Raw genomic sequence first — 20,087 nt, 5'->3', positions numbered from 1 at the left:
CGAGTAAGGACTAGAAAGGCAGCAAAGCCATTTAAACCAGCTTACAGCAATATGATAATAAACGGTGTGATCTACCACAACAAAAATGTGCATGACTCTCAAGCCAGTTCAATTTCCATCAAAGCACCAGGGCTTAAAAGCAATCCTCCAAACGAAAAAAAAAAAAAAAAAGGAACAAACAGAAAAAAATGTAACAGAAGTTCTTTCTTAAAATTAGTCTGTGAACTGGTTTATAACATTGTTGCTTGAATGAAGCATGCAAAGAATTGCTTAGTTCCACATTTCTGATTCTCACTGATAACTATTCATAAACCAACTTCAGTGACAGGCTTATAATCAAGAACAGACAGCAGTCTTAGTATTACAGTGAAATCATGAAAGGTGTCAGAAACATAAAATCATTGAGAGTTTTGAGGTCTGAGTGTTTTAAACCACCACCACCATTTTTCACATCCAGCTCAGCACAAGAGGAAGAATGTCCCAACAAAACACTGTCAAGCTACGGTTTTATTGCTTGTCACTCTGCTGTTATCATCATAATATCAACTCTAAGACTTAACTAATGTACACAAATGAAATCTTTACACTCTCTTAACTAGGTATAAGTTAAATTTCAAGTTGCAGTCAATCAAATTGCTGTGTGAAAGTTTGCCCTCTCACAAAAATTGCTTTTGATTCTTACACACTCCAATAACAATTAGCAAAATTAGCAAAAGTCAATTAGCAATTGATTAGCAAAAAGACATATAGTAAATATCTCTCTATTCCCATTAAAACCTTGTGGGTTATAAGAAGTACCAGTGGTGAGTCTTTTAAAGTACAAGCACACGTTATCTGCAAACTATGTGCAAAATTCAGAAAGATTCCCCTGGGAATCCAGCCACAGGCAATGCAATGCCACATCCCAACGGCATGTCTGAACTTCGGTTCACATCCCCATCCCATGTCAATGCGTTCAGACCCCAGCATCAAGAGAGCTTCCAATAGTATACACAAGCCACAGCAAATAAAAACCAATGGGCTCAGTGACAGGTGACATTATACAGACAGAAAGGAGGAGGAAGATAGAGGATGACAGACACACAGCCAACTCTTCATATAGATATTAATTGCAATTGTGATTATTACAATGACTCCTGGACACTTTCTGTTGTAAAAGGTTCTTTTTAATTTTTTCTTCCATTTATAGACAGTTACCATCACACCTAAATGTGAACTTTTACAGTGTCTGCCCATACAATGTCACTAAAACACAGGCTTTCTCCTCACAGAAGTTACTGCCCAGGATATTTTACTCTACCAACTATTACAAGTGTCCATTTGAACGCATGAAGAATTCAGGAAACCTTGTCTTTCTGAGGTCTCAAACAGTGCTGCAGAGATTCACACTTTCAGCTTCCTGCTCAGATGTTTTCTGTGCATCTCAACCGCAGCTCAACCCCCCATGCCAAACACAAGCTATTCTGGCTCACATTTGAGAGACTTCGCAATCCTCTCATCACCCATTTATTATCCGTTTGTCACTGAAAGGCTAAAAGCTACCTCTCAGCCCAAGGTGGCAGTTCTGCTGGCCCACTCAAGTGGCTTGTTTTGTTTTGTTTTAATTATTTTTTTTCTAGACAACTATCACGATTTCACACTCTGTTCTGCACAGTAAGGAAGAGTTCCCAGTCAAAAACCATCAGGCCAGTCTTTTCTTCTCACTCTGACATTCTTGTAATAACAACAGCTACTCTAGGAATAAACAAACAAACTCTGGAAGCTGCAAGCACAAACCAGCGGGATCCCGGGCTCTGCACTACCTGCAAACAGCAAGGTCTAAAGGCGCTGTCAGACCACAAGCTGCTTCTGAACAGGCAGCTGTGCTTCCCAGGTTGTGGTTCCCTGCAGCGTCAGCCCACGCGGATGCGGCCAGGTGCCATCCTCTCCTCCCTCTCGGCCAGCACCACTTGCCCGAAACTGCGGCAAGGAGGACAGCCCAGGCTCTTGCTACGCTGGCAGAAAGCTGCTCTTTGTTTTTAATTAATTTCCTGCTGACTTAGTGAGAGCCAGAGCTGGCGTGAGGGAGAGGACAAGATCAAGGCTGTGCCTATTTAGGTTGGATTAAACTGTTGTGGAACAACAGCCTTATGAGATTGAATTGTTTCTCTGCTTTTGTTTTAATCCTATTTTTAATTGAGTGAGAGAAACCGAAGGGGAAAAAAAGTCTCTTGTAATGTTTGTCCTATTTCGGTACTGCTGCAGAAAACTTACTCCAACAAAAGGGGAATATAAAATTAGCACAGCAACAGAGAGCTTGCAGTGATCAAACACTCCTGATGCAGCTCTACAGGGTAAAAGTGCACAGCAGGCACATACGCACACCAAGACCTGCTCCTGCACATACTGAAGCCATGTGCTGCCCCCTGCTCCGTGGCTTAAGTCTTCCAGTCCAGAAAGATCACTTTGACTGCAGCTGTTAAACACCAAAGAGTCCACCTCACCGCTTTCAGAACAGGACAGCACGAAAATCCTAAATAGAAGTTGAAATGCACTGTTTTAAGACCAGTCTTTATACAAATAGTCCACAGTATCTGACAGGAGCTGCCCCTGCTGCTCCCCACAGGGCCGCGGGCACTGCTGTGAGGTGCACCTGCAACATGGCCGCTCCTGCTGCGGCCCAGTCGGCTCCCTCCCCGCAGCATCTCAGCGCGGTTGCGCTAGCAAATGGAAACCCATCAGAAAAGAGATGCAACATTGTTTTCAGCACTCACTTGAACGATTTTATAACTTATCCTGTTCATACTGATCATTTTATATGAAGTCCTGAAGAGACGCACCTTGTTAGCTTGAGAGGGAAAAAGAACGAGTCTACTGATAACATGAAGTCAGACAAAACCTGGGGCGCTACCTGAGAGGTGGCCTGCAAGGCTGTGGCCTGCCAACAGCCCCTTCTTCTCTTGCAGAAGAGCCTTTCCGAAGTCAGGCACCAGCAAGCCCCTGCAGACACTATGCCCCAGCATGCCAGGTGACAGGCACCTGGCCCGTGAAGGCGAGTGAGTAGCTTCCACCTGCAGTAGGGAATAGCAACCTGGACAGCTGCAGATGACACTGGAACTAAAGCAACACTAAAACAATACAGAGACACTGTAGTATTTAAATGTGTTGAGATTTGTAGCATAAAATTTTACTACTTCACAATCCAAAAAATAGTGAGTTTATCAGTGTTCTCCACAGAAGACAGTTGACATTTTCCGGGCAATTTTATTTCAAGGAGAAAGAAAAAAGAAAATCAAAAAGATTTTTTTTTAAATGAACTTTGAATTATGTCATATTGAAACACACATTTGCCTCAGCCCCCAGGGAGAAAGCTGAACGTGGTCTCATGACACTTCTGACCACTGTGGTTTTTACCTGCCATTTGTTGCAATCCAGTCCCGTGTCTCAGTGGTGTCATTGCAGTACCACCAGCAGTGACTCTCCGCCACCCATCATCACCACATACACAGTCAAACCTTGCAGGTTGACTTGAGCTAAAGGTGTATGAAAGACTACTCTAAAGAGTTGACTGTTTTGAAAAGTAACTTTCAATGTGGAAAATTTAAATATGTTGCCTTCTTAGCAACATCGTTATGTCAACACATTTCCCCATCAAACAATAGATCAATACATCAATAGTAAAATTTCCAATGATTTTCCATTCAAAGGTATTTTGTTAAAGGTTAAATTAATTGAGAGTGATGCCTGATTCATCATTGTAAGTCCGGTTGCATTCAGGGTACTGAATTATCACGATTACGGATACACAAATAACGTAACACACCCTCAGTCTAATTGCATTCCATGAACTACCATGGCCACACTTAAAAGGTTTGGTCACATTCAATGAGAACTACCACGGCTGGATTAACAAGTAGTGCAATTCATTACAGCAACAGATACACAGGTTCTTTGGAATGCCAGTGATGGATTCACTGTCTGCAAAGCACGTGCAAATACCAAGAGTATGAGTAGCTCTGCCTGGCTACAAACACATTAAAAGATATAAAGCGACTCTATAGAGATTCCTAAGTTTCACAGGGTGCACTTGGCATAACCAAAGCGTTCGGATCTTACCCAAAGGTGTCCCAATGGGGGAAAAGAGAGGCTCAGCCCCCATCAACTGGTCCCAGAAGTAAGAATGTTATCTTCCCTTACACGATGGTATCTTGCCTAACATCCTGTCTCCCTTAAACTAATTTATATTATTTCCTATCTTTCAGGTAGACCTTGAGTGACTCTAGTCATACATACCTTTGTTACGATTGGTGTGAAATTTTCTCGCTTTGCTTTTAAAGGTATAGACTAGAAAAAAATAAAGGACAAACTCATTGAGACATGTTTACACCTTGGAGGTGGGTAGCTTTTGGGATGGAGGTGTGTTTTGGTATTATAATGATACTATAATGAGCAAAGTTCACCAAAAGGACAGCATTTTGTCAAAAACATGACAGGCTGTTGTCCCAGAGTAACAAAGATGAAGGTACATCAGAACTGATAAGCTGCAAGTTCCCATCCTATCACAGAGCCTGGCTGTGCTGTTTCCATGCTCCATACAGTTCCTTTTAGAGTCAGCACACCAAGTTCCCCAGGTGTGGTCAACATCTAATGTTGGAGGCCTAAGGAACATCTATGGAATACAGCTACACTCTACCCTGGAAGCTTCTTCAATGCTGTACCTTTTCTTTAAAATGTGAATATAAGTTTAATTTCTAAGTCACCTCTGGCAATTATTCCACAAAAGGTCACAAAGCAAAAGAGTCTTCAACGTGTTTGCTGGCGATAGAAGGCAGCTGCAAAATCCTTCCCTGATCTCAAGTAATGCAGCAGAGTCTGTACATTGCATACACACCCCCACCAGCACTAGAAAGTAGGTGGCACAGTCACCAGTCTTTAAATCAGACCTAGAAAAAGCTCCAAGGCAACATGCCAAGGTAACAGGAGCCGGAACTGCTGATGAGCAGGGAAATCTGTCCATCTTTAGCATCAATAAGCCCAGAGGTTATCCAGTCGACCAGCAGACTGGTACCCAACGCAGCAGCCCCATCAGCTTCAGGTGAGGGGTGATTTTGGTTCAACCATGGTTGTCACAAGATAAGTTCTGTGCCTTTTGCCAAGTCCCATAAAACACATGAAAGAATAGAGGGAATTTTAAAACTTTCCAGTAAAACGATAGCTTTTTTTCTTTTTTTCTTTTTTTTTTTTTTTTTACCTTCCAACCAAATAAAGCAACATAGAGGTAAAGAGAATGCTTAATTCCAGTATCCTGTTTAAAGGGGGAAAAAAAGCAATAAACATAGGTGCCTGAATCAAACAAACTTGCAGATTACTACCACCAGATAATGAAAAGGATCTAACATAAGAAGAGAAACCACTAGTGGGAAAGTAAGTGGAAATAGCATGACCCTACATTGGAGGAATTACATGAGAAACAAAATCAAAACGTGAAGAAGATGACAAATGAGAAAGCAGGTAATTCCAAGAAGGGAAATGGAACTCCAGAAGCAGTTCAAAAGCTAACTTTTTTTTTAAATCATATTTACAAGCTTAAAAGCTTCACTCATATATCTTACCATAATTCTGTACACAAAAAAAAAAAAAGAAGTTGAAGTCAGCAAAATAAAGAAACACTTTCTCAGTCATAACACAGGATTTCTAGGATACAACAAAATCCATGCTATTCAGTCACCTAAGGCCACTTATACCTATGCACTTTGGAAAGTGTTTTGTTGTGTTTTTTTCACTTTGTTTTGTTCTGTTTTTTAATACAAAGTTCACTGCCAAGAACTCTGTTCCCACAAGAAATTTATCTTTCATTAATAAAATGAAACTGAACACAAAAGGAAAGCAGAGTAGGAGTCTGTTCTCACCATCTCCTCTTCAGCAAGGAACACCAGGTGCCTGTGCATACCCATCCTTTTCCAGCTGTTCACTTTAAAGCACTCAAACAGCATACACCTGGATGTACATGAGTACTACGTTCAGCTTCCAAACAGCACTCTTTATCCTGGCTTACCACAGTAAAACTAGACTTCTCAAAATGAACTCATAAAAGCAGTTTTTTGAAATGTGGACAAAGTCATTTTTGGTTTGAGTATAAGAACAGAGGTCTTCATGACAGATACCTCGCTTTTATTGAACTCACATAGCTGTGAGAATGGCTACCACAGAAACCATGTGCAAACTCAAGGCTATCATTTATTATTCACCAGAAGTAATAAATGCCTTTAAGTATGGCTACACAGTTCATAATCCAAAACTTTCAAGTCTCAGACACTAATGACAAGTCAACGTCCTGTTTAAATCAAAGGGAACCCTATGGATTATGGGGTACAACACAAGTGAAATTATGACAAATTAATTGGTAGGAAGAAGCCACAGACACATATAATGGCACTATATGATGTGTTAATTTCCACAAATTCTGCCTAGACTGAAGCAAGACGTAGGGGTCAATTAAATAGCTACGGATCAAGCCTTTAAAACACTACTGGCTCTCTGAAAAGCTGCTATTAAATGTATCATTTTGTCTACATGTGCTTACTGTAAGACTTAAAAGAAAAAACTGTGAATATACACTTATGCTTTCACCTGATGGCTAAGAAAATTTTACTCAAGGATGTTATAAGCATAATCTGCATTTGCTTAGAAACTGAACTTTGATAAACTTGACTGTTGCTAATTTATTGATAATAAACGGGTTAAAACAAATGTTGTGCAGGGTGTTAAGTTTTTCAGCAAGAATCGAACAGTTAAGATAATTCAGAAACCTACTGTAAACAAAAGCATTAAGTCAAAGCAGCGCATCTCTGAAAGAAAAAAAAAAAAAACTATCAGGATTTGCATATGGATATTTCTGCTACTTTATAAAATGTCTTACATACCCAAACTAATGTCAGGTGTTGCTTCCAGAGCTAACCTAGTTGCACTCCAGCCTTCAACTTATTCACATTGCACCTTGATAGGATGCCACCTCTCTAACACCTGTACTCAGGAGAGCTATGTTCAAACTGTGGCAACTCAGTGTTGCCATCTCTCACGACACTGCCGTTTCTGTTCAAGTCCCATCAACAGATAACATCCGCTTTCAGGAAAACCCTCCTGCTGATGGCTTTCAACATTCTCATACATTTCAACCATTTATATCAAAGACAAGCAAAAGTACGTAGCTAAGGACAGTTTGAAAACAATAACAAATATGATACCTAACTGAAAAAAATATATTCTTGAATTGCAGGAGTCTGAGTCTAAATAAATTAAATTTTTATACTGCTTGGAATTAGTGATGTTACTAATTATACGGAAAGCAAATCCACAATTACATAGACAAGAAATCACCAGACTTGCTGCAGACACATGATGTTACTGTAGTGTCTTATTCGTGAAATTGCATGTCAATCTGTCTTTTTCACTACCGTAGGTTCAAATTGCTTCTTCACACCATTTCTCAGGAATCTCACTATTGACTCAAGTTGTTGCTTAACTTCTAATTCCTATTAAAGCCTAAAACCACAGACTCTGCACCACATTCACCAGGAAAACTACTACATAGTTTATTACGTTAAAACGACCCCGCTATCAGAGGATACAGCCCCACAGCTATCAGTAGAAGGCAGCATGAGTGCCTCAATCACTCCCAGTGCAGAGTGAGATTTACACTCCCCGTATGCACTTCTAAAAACTGGGATAGTTACTTAGGGCAAAAAGGCAGTACAGACAGGCTCGCTCAGAAAGCTGCATGAATATTTTCTCATGATGGTTTCTAGAGTCCTTAGTCAATCTATTGCAAGTTTTGATGACCTAAAGAAATACAAAGCCTGCAATACAATAAGGATGTGGAAATTTTAATGCTGTAAAAATGCAGCATTAAATGGCTGCACTCAGCATGGCACAAACGACAGCTGCTCTCTATTTCACCTACAACCTGGGCTAAGATGCATTGGCACAACACGTCTTATGACAACATTTATTGCCTTTCATTAATGCTGTAATAAATACATTAAAAAAATCAGAGAGACACCGTTTGGAACATGTTGTTGCCAAATTAAGAGTTACAACTGTTCACAAAAGATATTAAGAGATGCTCTTTGCCAACCTGATGCAGAAAACTGGAGGGGAAAAAACAAAAAAAAAAATCTTTTCCCTTTGCTTTGCATAAATCCTGAGTTTGTCCCATTATGCAAGGCATTCCCCAGCTATCCCACTCAGCAATAAACTATCTCAGTAGCTCAGCCTCAGCTTTAAGCTACTTTGTCACTGTATGTTCTTGTATTTTTTTAATAATCCAACAATTTTTTAAAAAGTATATTGGAAAAGCTTCAACTTTACCCTTAGCTTCTATACAACTAAATACTGTGATTCAGGGCACTTACTGGCTTCTCACCGTGAGTTCCTCTTGACCGCTCATTAACCAGAACTTTGCACGTACCCTACGAACAGACCCACCACCACCTCTGGCAGAAGTTGCGTGCGAGTTGCATTAATTTCCCTGAACTTGGTTAAACTACTGTTCGCTCCAGTCAAATATTTTCCACTCTTGGCAGATAGTGACTTCTTCAAGAGCACCCCAGCTGATGAGGTGCAAACCTCACCTAACAGAAGCAGTCTTTATTTCCTAACGGGAAGACGAAGGAAGTTTATCCGGAATTCATCAAATCATCAGCTGTGTTACCATCACAGCCTCTCCTGGGCTGCTGTCTGAAAGCCCTGGCGTGTTGCTCGCCCAGCACTGCTGCTCAGCCAAGCCCAGGGAGGAGAAAACAGCCTGGTGAGAAGCTCAGAACCCTCGAGTTACAGGTGCCTGACTGCTGACGGCAGAACATCAGATTGCCAACTCGGGCATGGGTTTCTGGCAGGGAAGTTTAACATGGCCGGAAAGGAAAGGAAAGGAAAGGAAAGGAAAGGAAAGGAAAGGAAAGGAAAGGAAAGGAAAGGAAAGGAAAGGAAAGGAAAGGAAAGGAAAGGAAAGGAAAGGAAAGGAAAGGAAAGGAAAGGAAAGGAAAGGAAAGGAAAGGAAAGGAAAGGAAAGGAAAGGAAAGGAAAGGAAAGGAAAGGAAAGGAAAGGAAAGGAAAGGAAAGGAAAGGAAAGGAAAGGAAAGGAAAGGAAAGGAAAGGAAAGGAAAGGAAAGGAAAAAACAAAACAGACTTTATTCTGACTCGATGCAATCTTCACCACCCTACATAACCACACTCGCTGGGGCTGGAGAACAAGAAAGTGAAAGCACTTGGGACACTTTCGTTTCCCAGAACAGCAAAGCTGCTCTCACACATCTTTCCAATCCAGTGAAAGCAGGAGAGACTTTCCTGTCTCAGACCAGGTCCTGGCAAGACAGACACCCACGCTCCCCCATCACTCAGAGTTTTAAGAGCCCTGCTCCATCCTACAAGAAGTCACAGCAAAAAGTCATACTTTTAAAGGAATGTATTCCTACATGAAAACATGCAAGAGAAGACACTGCTGCTAAGCTTTCTGTTTATTTTTTCTGCAGAGGAATATCAGGAATGTCACGCGCGGCTCCTAGCTTTTGCCAGACGATGGGCTGGGCACTGCAAATCAGTTCTTCACTACAGAAAGCGGAGAGCAGGAAAACACAGAGGAATCCCAAGAGCACCCACCGGGTGCTGGGTAGCTGCCTGCCCCTGACAGTGCTGGGGTGACTTCTGAAGCACCACGAGCACTGCTCAATTTGGACACCTCGCTGTCGGCTCTGGCCCGAGAAGGCAGACTTGGTCTGGGTCAAGGTATCAGAGCCCAGGATCGTGAGGCTGAACTCTGTCACCCAGCCCAGCCCCTTAAATAACTGAAGTTACAGGCTGAGATTTGCATAAATCAATTGAATAAACTGGTGAAACTTTGGCATGTTCTTTAGACAAGAATAAATGAAGATTTAGTCAAAACCAGAATGGGAATTTAAAAAAAATCATCTTCCCTTCCTTGCTCGTTGTCAGAACACAACCACGACAAACCTGCTGATTTCACTATATCTCCAGTTACATCCAGTTATATCTCCCATGAACACCAACAAATCTCACAGGATCGAAGGGATGTTACTTCCTCCCTTAAGATATCTTTCCAGCCATAAGAGTGCAAGAAAAGCAATTGCTCTGTTATCCTCCCACTTATCTTTACAAAGCACTCTTAAAAAACGTGAAATATTTTGCTAATTTGAAATTCGGGTGATTTGATTTTTGACCTTTTCACAGAAGCTGCTGGGTTGTGACATCTTTTGTAGTTGCTGCTCAGAGTAGCTGTAAATACTGTCTTAGGGTTATCCTAAAGACCCTGTAGGAAGTGAAGATAGTTTAAACTATTACAGAAGGTTAACAGAAAACTGTATAAGCCTTAAATATTCTCAAGTAGTATTTTCCTTTCAAAGTGTGGACCACAAGATATTTAAAGATGTTATTTCAGATAGACGATAATGATAATAGTATAGTTGTAAACTCCCGCTACCGCTATCAAATTAGTGAACATTTGTGAAAAGTTTTCTAGAAGGCAGCACATTTTAAGCTACGACTAAAGATTTCAGAAAGGTGCAGATCCATAGCACATTATACTAATGTAACACAAAAATGTCCAAGATTCAAAAAACTGCATAGCTACCAAAGCAACAATAATTAAAACTGCCCACACACTCCCACCAAAACGCACCGGCGCATTCCTAAAATTGGAAGGTATTTAGCATACCTTTCTGAGGATTGCTTGCAAAATTGTGTCACTGGTCTTTGCACAGGAATCTATGTGGAAGGTGTAACTACATATATATGATGGGTTTATATGAACTTCTTTTTTAATTATGTGACAATACAATTATATCTGAAACCGTGACTCGATGGCACTCCATATAATTATTGCGATCTACATAGCTGTTGGTGCAAACACGATCAGCAAACCAGTCTGGTTATTTCCCACTCTCCGTCCGAAGGAGGCATTAAACTTCCAGTGCCAGCCAAAGCAGGTGTAGCTCCTATATTCCAGCCCTGCACGGCTAGCTTGCCTGCCACACAAACAGCCTGAACACGGGCAGCCTGCCCAGGGGGAGACACGTAATCCGGCCCCATTTCATGGCCCAGGGCGCCCTTCTCAGACGCAGGAGGACGCCTGTGTCTCGGCCCCAAGTGCGATGGGCTCTGGACATGCGACGAGCGCAGCAGCCCAGCAGCCTACAGCCCCATGAGTCCGTCAGCAGCCCCAAACTCAGATGACAAGAACACCAAGGTTGTAAGGTTGTATGTCTCCCGGTAAGGTTACCACCTACCAAGGTGAGAACGCAGCATGACTACCACATGCTTCCCACGAGCACCAAATGCTGGGGGGGCATTTGTGAGATCTGTGAAATTTCTGTGAGATCGCCTCCTGCCACTGAGAACTGCAGAGCCATCGCTGCCTCAACTGTGGGAGACGTGCGGCTGTGTCACCCTCTGCACGAACAGCTATCGCCGCATTAAGAAGCCAGTGACTATGCTTTCAGGAAAGAAAAGCTGCCACTGCCATATTACTAACAGTCTTTCAATAAGCACATCAAATATACAGGTTATGCAAAGCAGAAAGGCACCTGCCAGCTAACAGAGTTTTCTCTGTAATACCCCCTCCCCCCCCAAAAAAAAAAGACCAAAGAAGAGAGAAAGTGAACAGTGTTAGACTTTGCTTAATGCCATGCGTTATTTCTAGTGCTAAATATCCTCAAAGGCTTGTGCTTCTTTAAAAAAAAAAAAAGCTGAGCTGATACACCTAACTTTATTCCACTACTCCTGTGATTAGACTGCCAATATAGTGCTGAATCACAGGTCTGAAATAACAGTGGGTGTGGGAAACGAAAGGACAGAGAGAACAGGCCTGGAATCCACGCACCAGCCAGCACTCAGTCTTCCTCCTAAGGCACTGGCACTCGATAACACACATTGCTCAGGGGCCTGCTACCATTCACCCCAGTTTCTGCAGTCTGTTGTTACGAGCTGGCTGTCACAGTGATTACGAGTTCGGGCTGAAACACGTATGACCTCTCCACACTGCTTTCTTCCAGTTACTAGAAAGTCACCTTCCCCCCGCCCTCTGTCTAAAGGGCACGGACTTGGCAAAGGGGCACAGCAAGGGCGTCAGCCTGTAACTGCGCTCAAGCACCCTGGGCTCAACAGAAAGGTTACCGATAGCCTACAAGTCCCCTACAACATTACAGAACCGCACAAGAGTCAGAGCAATGAGAGCATCGTGACTAACTTGCTTCAGGAGATAAATGGCTAGCTTTAACGAGGAGTCAAGATGACCACTAAACATAAAAGAAAGAATGTCTTTTGAACTGGTCCGGATTCTTTAACTACGAACTGAAGATAGCTTCAGCGGGAGGGGGGCTGTTTGTAGTTAGAGCACTTACTAACAAAAATCTGCTTCGCCCAGTGCTGTTGAAGCTTGACACATACTTCCTGTATGACAGAAAGACAACATCTGATGAACAATGTTGGGAACCACAGCTCTGAATAAGGTATGCTGGTGACTCAGACATCTCTTAGAAATCCAATATATTTCTGTTTGCGTGTGGTTTCTTCACGCTAACAGAAAACAATCATGACAAACTTTGAGGTCTGCAGAACAAACTCTCTTTATTTGTAGAGCATGGGATTTTCTTCTTTTGAGGGAAGAAGATGAGCTAGTGGCATGGCAATCTCTCCAACCATGCCTCAGTCCACTGTGCTTTCAAGATCTTTTTTAATGAAAATAAGCTGAACAACGTCGAAGTTTGTCAGCTAGTTAGCTATTTGTTAGCCTCACTATGCAACATGACACTTACTTTGGAGTCTAATAGCATTTTTTGTAAAACGTTCTCAAGGTTGTTTCCCCCTCCTCCAGCATGCAATTAAGGATAAAGTAGATAATAAGAAGTTTCAGATAATAAAACAATCAGATGATTCAGTGGAAACAAATCCCTAGCACGAAAGAAGTTTGCCATGCTATACAATTTCTGGGGGTACTTAGAGAAGTAATCATCGTGCACGGAGAAATTTCAATGTTGGAAGTCTCAAACTGACTTCAGTTCTTTGCTCCGGTACGGATTACCAGGTGACCTGTAAGATTCAATCCCCAACCGCTCCGTAAACTCAGTCTTGAAACTGAAGTACTCCTGAACTACTGACCTACAAGCAATGGTTTAACTGCAAACTGTGGCATTTCTTCTTCAGCACTGCTGACAGACCGTCCAAGCCTTGACAAGCGCCCAGCAAGTATTATGTAACAGAAAATCTGATACAATAATTAGGAGATATTTAAGTAAACCATCAACAACGCTTTGAAAAAAAGATCTGGTTACTCAGGAGAGCGGCTGGACCAACACCAGCAAAAAGCAAAGTGCTTAAACACAGAAGATACAGCACGGGCCCTTGCAGCAGAAGCCTGCCACGTGCGTCTGTCAGCGCACATCAGTCGAAATCAGGACTGACTAAGGACTGAAATTGCCTGATTTTGACGAGGAGACAAAACTCGGTCCTTCAGCCCTTGCTGTCCCACAAAACCAGCGCTTCGCCGGGTGCCAGCAGCTGCCTGTCCCTCCCAGCGGGCTTCCCGAGCCGCCCTGCCCGCTCACACCTGCACCGCCGCTGCTCCGCTGACCCAGGGCTCTCGGGCCGCTGCCATTAAACTTCCTCACCGCCCGTGCCTGTGCAAACACCTCCACCATCGCCTGAAAACATCACGTGCCGCCAAAAATGCGTGCATACAGGGAAGAGGGGGCACCGCCGTGCCGCAGCCAGGACAGCAGCACACACCTTCGGGGACAGGGAAAGCGGCGGCGCGGTTAAAGCCCCGGCTTCCCCTGCCCGGGCGGAGGGGAGCTGCCGAAGGTGTCCATTTTCGAGCAGGCTCTGGCTGCTCACCAGCTCCCGGCCCGGGCAGCGGCCGGCGCAGCGCAGCGCAGCGCAGCCCCCCTTGGGCCCCGCTGGCCCGGCCGGGCCCCGCACGCCCGCAGCCCCCCAGCCCCCCCCCGCAGCCCCCCGGCTGCCCGCGGCGCGGGCCTCGCGCCCTTCCCTCCCTTCGCCCTTGGCCCGGGGAGCGGGGGGAGAAGTTCCCCGAGGCCGGCGCAGGCCCGGGCGGGCAGGGCAGGGCAGGGCAGGGCGGCCGGCTCCGAGCCGGGCCGGGCTGTACCGAGCCGAGCCGAGCCGAGCCGGGCCGAGCCGTGCTCTCACCTTGGCGGCTGGGCCGGGCTGCAGCACGTTCTGCTCCACCGTCATGGCCCCCGCGCGGCTCCCGGCTGCGCAGCGGGCTCGGCGGGAGGCGGCTGGGCCGGGCCCGGGCTGGGCGAGCGGAGCCGGAGGAGGCGGCGGGGCGGGAGGAGGGGCGGGAGGGGGAGCCCGAGTCAGCGCCAGGCGGGCGGGCCGCCGAGCCGGGCGGCCGCCATGGGGCAGCGCCGATCCGCTCAGGCCCCGCTGTCGCTCCCCGCGGCCCCGCCGCCGCACGGCGTTGCCGGGAGCGCCGCCGGCTCCGCCCTCGGCACGGCGCCGCCCCGAGCACCTGCCCCGGCGCCCGGGCACCCCTCGCCCGCCGCCGCCGCCGCCCTCCTCCCTCCTCCTTCCTCCCCGGCCGGTGCCTAGCGGGCAGGGGCGGCGGCGCTGCCCGCACCGCCCGCCTCCATCTTGGCGGCGGCGGCGCCCAGCCCCCGGGGGCCGGCGGGGCAGCCGGAGGGGCGCCCGGGGGGACACCCGGGGCCGGGGGAGGCGGCGGCTGCTGCCCGGGGGGCTCCCGGGGGGCTCCCGGGGGGCTGCAGAGCCCCGGGGCGGCCCCGCTGCCGGCGCTTCCCCGGCAGGCCGCCGAGTGCGCCTGATGGGGGTGGGGGGGTGTTAATGACCCGCTCCGCCGCCAGTAAGGCGGGGAAGGGGTCGGGTCCTTCAGAACGGCGTTATGAAGGGGTGGGTGATGGATTTTCTGTTCCTGTTCTCCCCCCAGCCTGTGCAGCCGAGGAAGGAGCAAGACGAGAGTTTCGGGCATCCTCGCAGCCACGGAGAGCCCGTCCTGGAGAGCTGGGGCCGCCCGGACCCGCTGCCCCCCCCTGACGCCGTGGGATGGGGACCGGGCGGGGCTGGGGCTGCCCCCGCCGCTTCCCCGCCGGCCGGGCCCTGCTGCTGCGGCAGGGACGGGCCCTCGGGCCTGCTCCACAGCCACCGGCAGGGCTGTGGAATAGCTGCAAAGTCAGCCTGCTGCCCACCTCCCAAAAAAAAGGTCTCACAAATCTCTGCAGCACCTGGGTTGCTGTGTGCTCAAGATGCACTTGAATTGAACCAGGGTAACGGGAAGGACCCACCCCAGGTGCTGGATCGCCTGTAGGTTGTATGGTAGCCGTGTGCCAGGTGGGTTTCCCAAGCAGGGAAGCCTGTTCTGTAGGAACAGCTCCGGGGAGCAGCATGCTGCTGCTAAACACTGCGTAACTCAAACTCTAGACCTGCAAGCCTGATGCAATGAAATGAATTGTGTCTACTCGCAATTCAACACGCAGAGCCTTTTACGACTCAGTAATTCAACTCCTCCCCCCAAGTGAAGTGAGATTACCAGGTAATAACTTCACTGCAAGGTCTTGGTCTTCAAGAAAAACACCAGTTTTTGCACAACTCAGGACAACCTGCAAACACTGCCTTAATTCACTGTAGCTTCAGAGCAGGAGATGTTGCAATTTGATCAATATTTGCTCTTCTAAGGTTTGGTGCTCATAGATTGTATCGGTTTTAATGGTTTTGCCTTTTATGCTGCAATATACAATGTATTTTTTAAAATTGATGTTCCCAAATAGTTTATTGTGCAAAAAGGCAAGATACTATGAAGATAATATAATGAGATCAGGAATGGGTTGCAAATTACTTTTCGGGGAATAGCCAGAAATTCTCTCTCCTTAGACTGAGAGCTACGTGTGAGATTGCTAACAGCAGGAGTTTATCACTTTCTTTTTTTTTTTTAAAAAAAAAAAAAAAAATTTATTGCACTGCTGTGCTAGAGTGCTAGACCAATTTCTCTGTCCTTTTCCAAAATAGTCATGCTTTTTCTTATGCTCTTTTCCAGCTTCTTGTACACTGTGGTTTTGGGGTATGCTACACGACTCATGTTCAGATAGTTTTCACCAAAGGTATTGCTTATATTCTTTGAAAATATTTGCTTCAATGTAGCATTAAAAATAAAATTTATCTTGAAATAATGCACGTGTCTTTCTGAGTTTTATTTAACTGAATGGAAAGGGCTTCCCCAACAGATAAAATGGGTCCAAAAGGAAAGTGTTGAAAAGAAATTTTACTTTTTGTCCAGTTTACCTCAAACCAGGATAGAATGACAAAGTATGAATTTCCATTAAATTCCTTCCCTTTTCTCTACACACACCCTGAGTTCAAAAATAGACAAAACAACCAACAACAAAGCTAACACTTTTAAGGGCTCCTTCCTGCTCCACTTCCTTTATGAAGAAGAAGAAGAAAAAAAAAAAAAAAAAAAAAAAAAAGAAAAAACACAGCTGAGCAATATACTTCTGAGACAGGGATTTGAAATGCTGACACAATTTGAGCTATAGTCATGCAAGGTATGGTTCTGTAGTACATAGAGTGTTGCTGGAAAGCAGGTGGAGTTGAGATTCATGCTCTGTTCGCAGCACAAGTTCTGTATCACGAGTATATTCAGCACAAAATTGCCTTTTATACTTTATCAGAAAACAGTAACAATTTTGTCAGGGCCACTGTTTAGAAAGAGCTCTTGACTTGACATTAGTACTCCTTAGTATCTATAATATAGTAAGGAGTTATTATTTTCATTATAAATTAAATAAGAAGGTATCTTGGTTTCTAGGGATCCAGTCCTTAATTCCTTTTCTGCCTTCAGATCCCATTGGAACCCAGATTCATGTGGTGCGTGCAGCAAAGAATTCAGCATGACAACTTGAGGTCCACAAGCTGTCACACTTGCGGTGTTGCTGCACAGTAAAAACCATGCAGGAGGCTTGTTCATTTTTTTTTATTTATGTAATTTCATCTAATCTCTGACATCACGGTACCCATAACGTGTTGTTTCTGAGGTGTGCCACCTTAACAAGGAGCCCACAGTCTTAAAATTCTGAGCTCCTATTGCTAGTCTGCAGCAATCATTTAGCTGTCACACTTCAGAGCTGCAAGCATTTTCTTGCTACTCTTATTGATGACGCTAGCACACAGAAAGAGAAGTGATCGTAAAGGGAAGTTTTTGCTTCACAGAAAAATGAAGGCTGCGTGATCACATTTGCTTATGAATCTCAAGAGATTAAATGTATTTGTTCTTTTTTTATCCCTTCCTCTTCCTTATACTGATGGTTACAAGCAGGGCAGTGTACCTTAATGCACCTTTAATATCTTAAATAGTATAAGCCATAGCTATATATGGCTTTTACTTCCAGGATATTACTATCCTGGAAGTTCATCACATCTCCACCTAGTTTCTCTTCATCTTTTACAGGGTACACAGTGGTTAAACATTTGGCAAACACGTTGTACAGTCTCTCAGTGTAGTCCTCACATCCAGCTGCCTGCTCCCCTCCGCAAGGCTGCCCCCATTTACACGCCCTCTCCACCAGCCCCGTGGAGAGCAATCCACCTGAAAGACAGCTGCAGCTCCACTGCCCCAAACCGGTTGTTTTTCTGCTAGATGGCTTCCCCAAAATGGTTGAAAGGCTGCTGCCCAAACTGCTGTCCCAGCCCAAAAGAGAGGGTGACACAGGCTCAGCGGCTGAACACGTTAAGCTTTGCTTCACCTATTTCTGAAACCAGCAAGTGAGCGTGCCTTTCTGCAGACTGCCTGCTGGACGCAAACTGTGTTCCTGCTCACAATTCTCATGGTCTTCCCGTTTTTATGAATAGAGAAGAGAACCCCAGCCAACCACAAAACACTTTAGCACATTTAATTGTATACAAAGATCATGTACAAGAAGAATCAACTCATTATTTCCCCTGGTTTTCAATAGGCTTGTTTTTGTCTTTAATTAAGTGCATTATTTATTTAGGATTTTAATTATGTTGTGGCTACATTGGTTACAGTTGGGGAAGTGCAAGTCAGGACTTCTTGGTTTTCTTCTCCCAGATCTGTAACCTGTTATATCGGCCTTGAGAAGGCACTGCTATAAAACAGTAAATGCTGTAAGCATGCAGCTTCTGTAATTAACCCTAGAGAAGGCATTCTCTAGGTCTGCATGTATAAAACCTATTCTGAAACACTTTTACTTGCGCCTTTTTTCTTTGCAGTAAATAGTTCAGCCACCTGAAACAAAAACTCAAGAAGCTTTTTAAGCGTGACACCTTTTAAACCATAATTTAACAATTACTCTCTGTGTCATTGGTGACTGTTCAAACATTGCTTCTGTGCTTGCAAAATCTTACGTTGGTTATGCTCTGGGGGAACCAAAGCGAAAGCTAACCAACACTGTAGCTTAGGTCAGAGGGCAATCATTAACTGAAGGCCCTTCGAAAATCTGAAAGCCCTTTGAAAACCTAAAAGCAAAGCTAAAATTATATGAATGTAGGTTTTGTTAATGTTCCATATTCCATGGTTTATGTATTTTAAATTTAAAGGTTGCTTACATTCAGGTTGCTTCTAGACAGCAGCTGCCTATTCATGTACCTCCTAAAAGTCAGATGCTACATTCAAAACAAACAAAGAAACCAAAAAGTGATGTTTAACGTACTAAGTGCATGTAACTGCAGCTGAATTCCACTGAAATTATGGATTCTCAGAGAACCTGAGAACCTGGTTCAAGTGCCTTACATTTAACCTTAGCCATCTTCACATTTTATTTACTTTCTTGACCACACTTGCACGTTGATCATATATTTCACACAGCTTTCCTGAGAGGCAATAAGTTTTTTTCCTACGTGGCTAAAGGTAATTTAGAGCTCAGCAATGAATAGTAGTCCTTCCACTAGGCGTTACCCATCATTTATCAAGCAGTGGAAAGTTTCACAACTTTTCCCTAAAAGGCTTCTTTCTGTCATTGAAAAGGCAACTCATTTAAAGGAAAACATTTCACAAAAAGTTACTATCTCCATTGAATTACAAATTCAATAACAATAAATAATATAAAAATAATATACATACTACTAAAATAATAATAACCTAAATGTAAAATAATAAAAAATAAAAAACTTTCTTAAACTTCACCTAATGATTCTTTCCAATGTTTAGTTTGAAAGCTTATTGGCTCAAATATTTACAATGTTTAGTATTACAAATGTGTAACACTCATAGTCCAGGTCTAAGCAAATTATTTTGGATTTCAAAATAACTAAGCCAGTTATGCAGAAAATTCTCTTCTTTTTCTTTTTTTTTTTTTAATTTTATTTATTTATTTTGAATGTATTTTTTTCAAATGGCAGAACTTCCTGCCAGATAAAAAAGTCACATTCTTACCTTCCATTCATCCAAGTGCTTACTGAACATAATGATAGCCTTTCGTACCTCCTGGACAAGTTTCCCATGCATGCAGAGGTGTACATACATGTACTCTTCCTTAATTAAATAATGAAAGACAATTGTTTCATTAGCCAATGATCTTAACATTTGATGGCCTACATGGATAAGCAAGGTTGCTCTCCATCCTGTAATCCGCAGCTAAAAGTAGAAGGCAAGGCTGATGGGACTAGTACAAAATTTACATTTTTTGCTTCCTGTCACTTTTTGTTGCCTGTTTGTCTTATTACCCATTAACTGTTACTCAGGGGTAGGGAGGTGAAAGGACCCACAGCATTGACATGCAATATTTCTCTTAGGCTTTATGTACCCAGTTCTTAGGGTGACATCAAAAATCTTTAGGTAGTCACCACATCTCCCTGCCCTAGATATGGAAGGGATTTAGATGAGATCTACATCACACAGCAAACTCTGACTCGCTAGATTGCCGAAAGAGTTGCATGCCTAAAATCCTTCCCCTACCATGGACTGGGAAGCCACTTGTGGGCCGGTGGGAAGGAAGCTGCCCCAGATCGGGATTCATGTTTCACAGCTCACGCTTAATGATTCATCCTCGCGTCCCACCGCGCCACTTCCCATCGCAGCACAGTCTGCAGCCTCCGTATCTGGATGCTCTTCTGCA

General features: G+C 44.3%; 1 protein-coding gene across 4 annotated transcripts in view; it reads right to left on the bottom strand.

Annotated features, from left to right (window-relative positions):
* USP25 (ubiquitin specific peptidase 25) overlaps positions 1–14,698 on the bottom strand; it is a 93,325-nt gene extending 78,627 nt beyond the window's left edge. The window contains exon 1 of one of the 4 annotated variants that reach the window (XM_027449278.3): positions 14,191–14,698. In XM_027449278.3, the coding sequence (XP_027305079.1) occupies positions 14,191–14,235 (45 nt within the window). In that variant the 5' untranslated portion in view covers positions 14,236–14,698. The remainder of the gene's footprint in view (positions 1–14,190) is intronic. The other 3 variants (XM_038186236.2, XM_038186223.2, XM_038186229.2) reach the window with 3 other exon arrangements.
* Between the last annotated feature and the right edge of the window lie 5,389 nt (positions 14,699–20,087).

The sequence above is a fragment of the Anas platyrhynchos genome, chromosome 1 (genome assembly GCF_047663525.1).
Source record: "Anas platyrhynchos isolate ZD024472 breed Pekin duck chromosome 1, IASCAAS_PekinDuck_T2T, whole genome shotgun sequence".
Lineage (NCBI taxonomy): Eukaryota > Metazoa > Chordata > Aves > Anseriformes > Anatidae > Anas > Anas platyrhynchos.
This window is presented reverse-complemented; position numbering and strand designations above follow the sequence as displayed.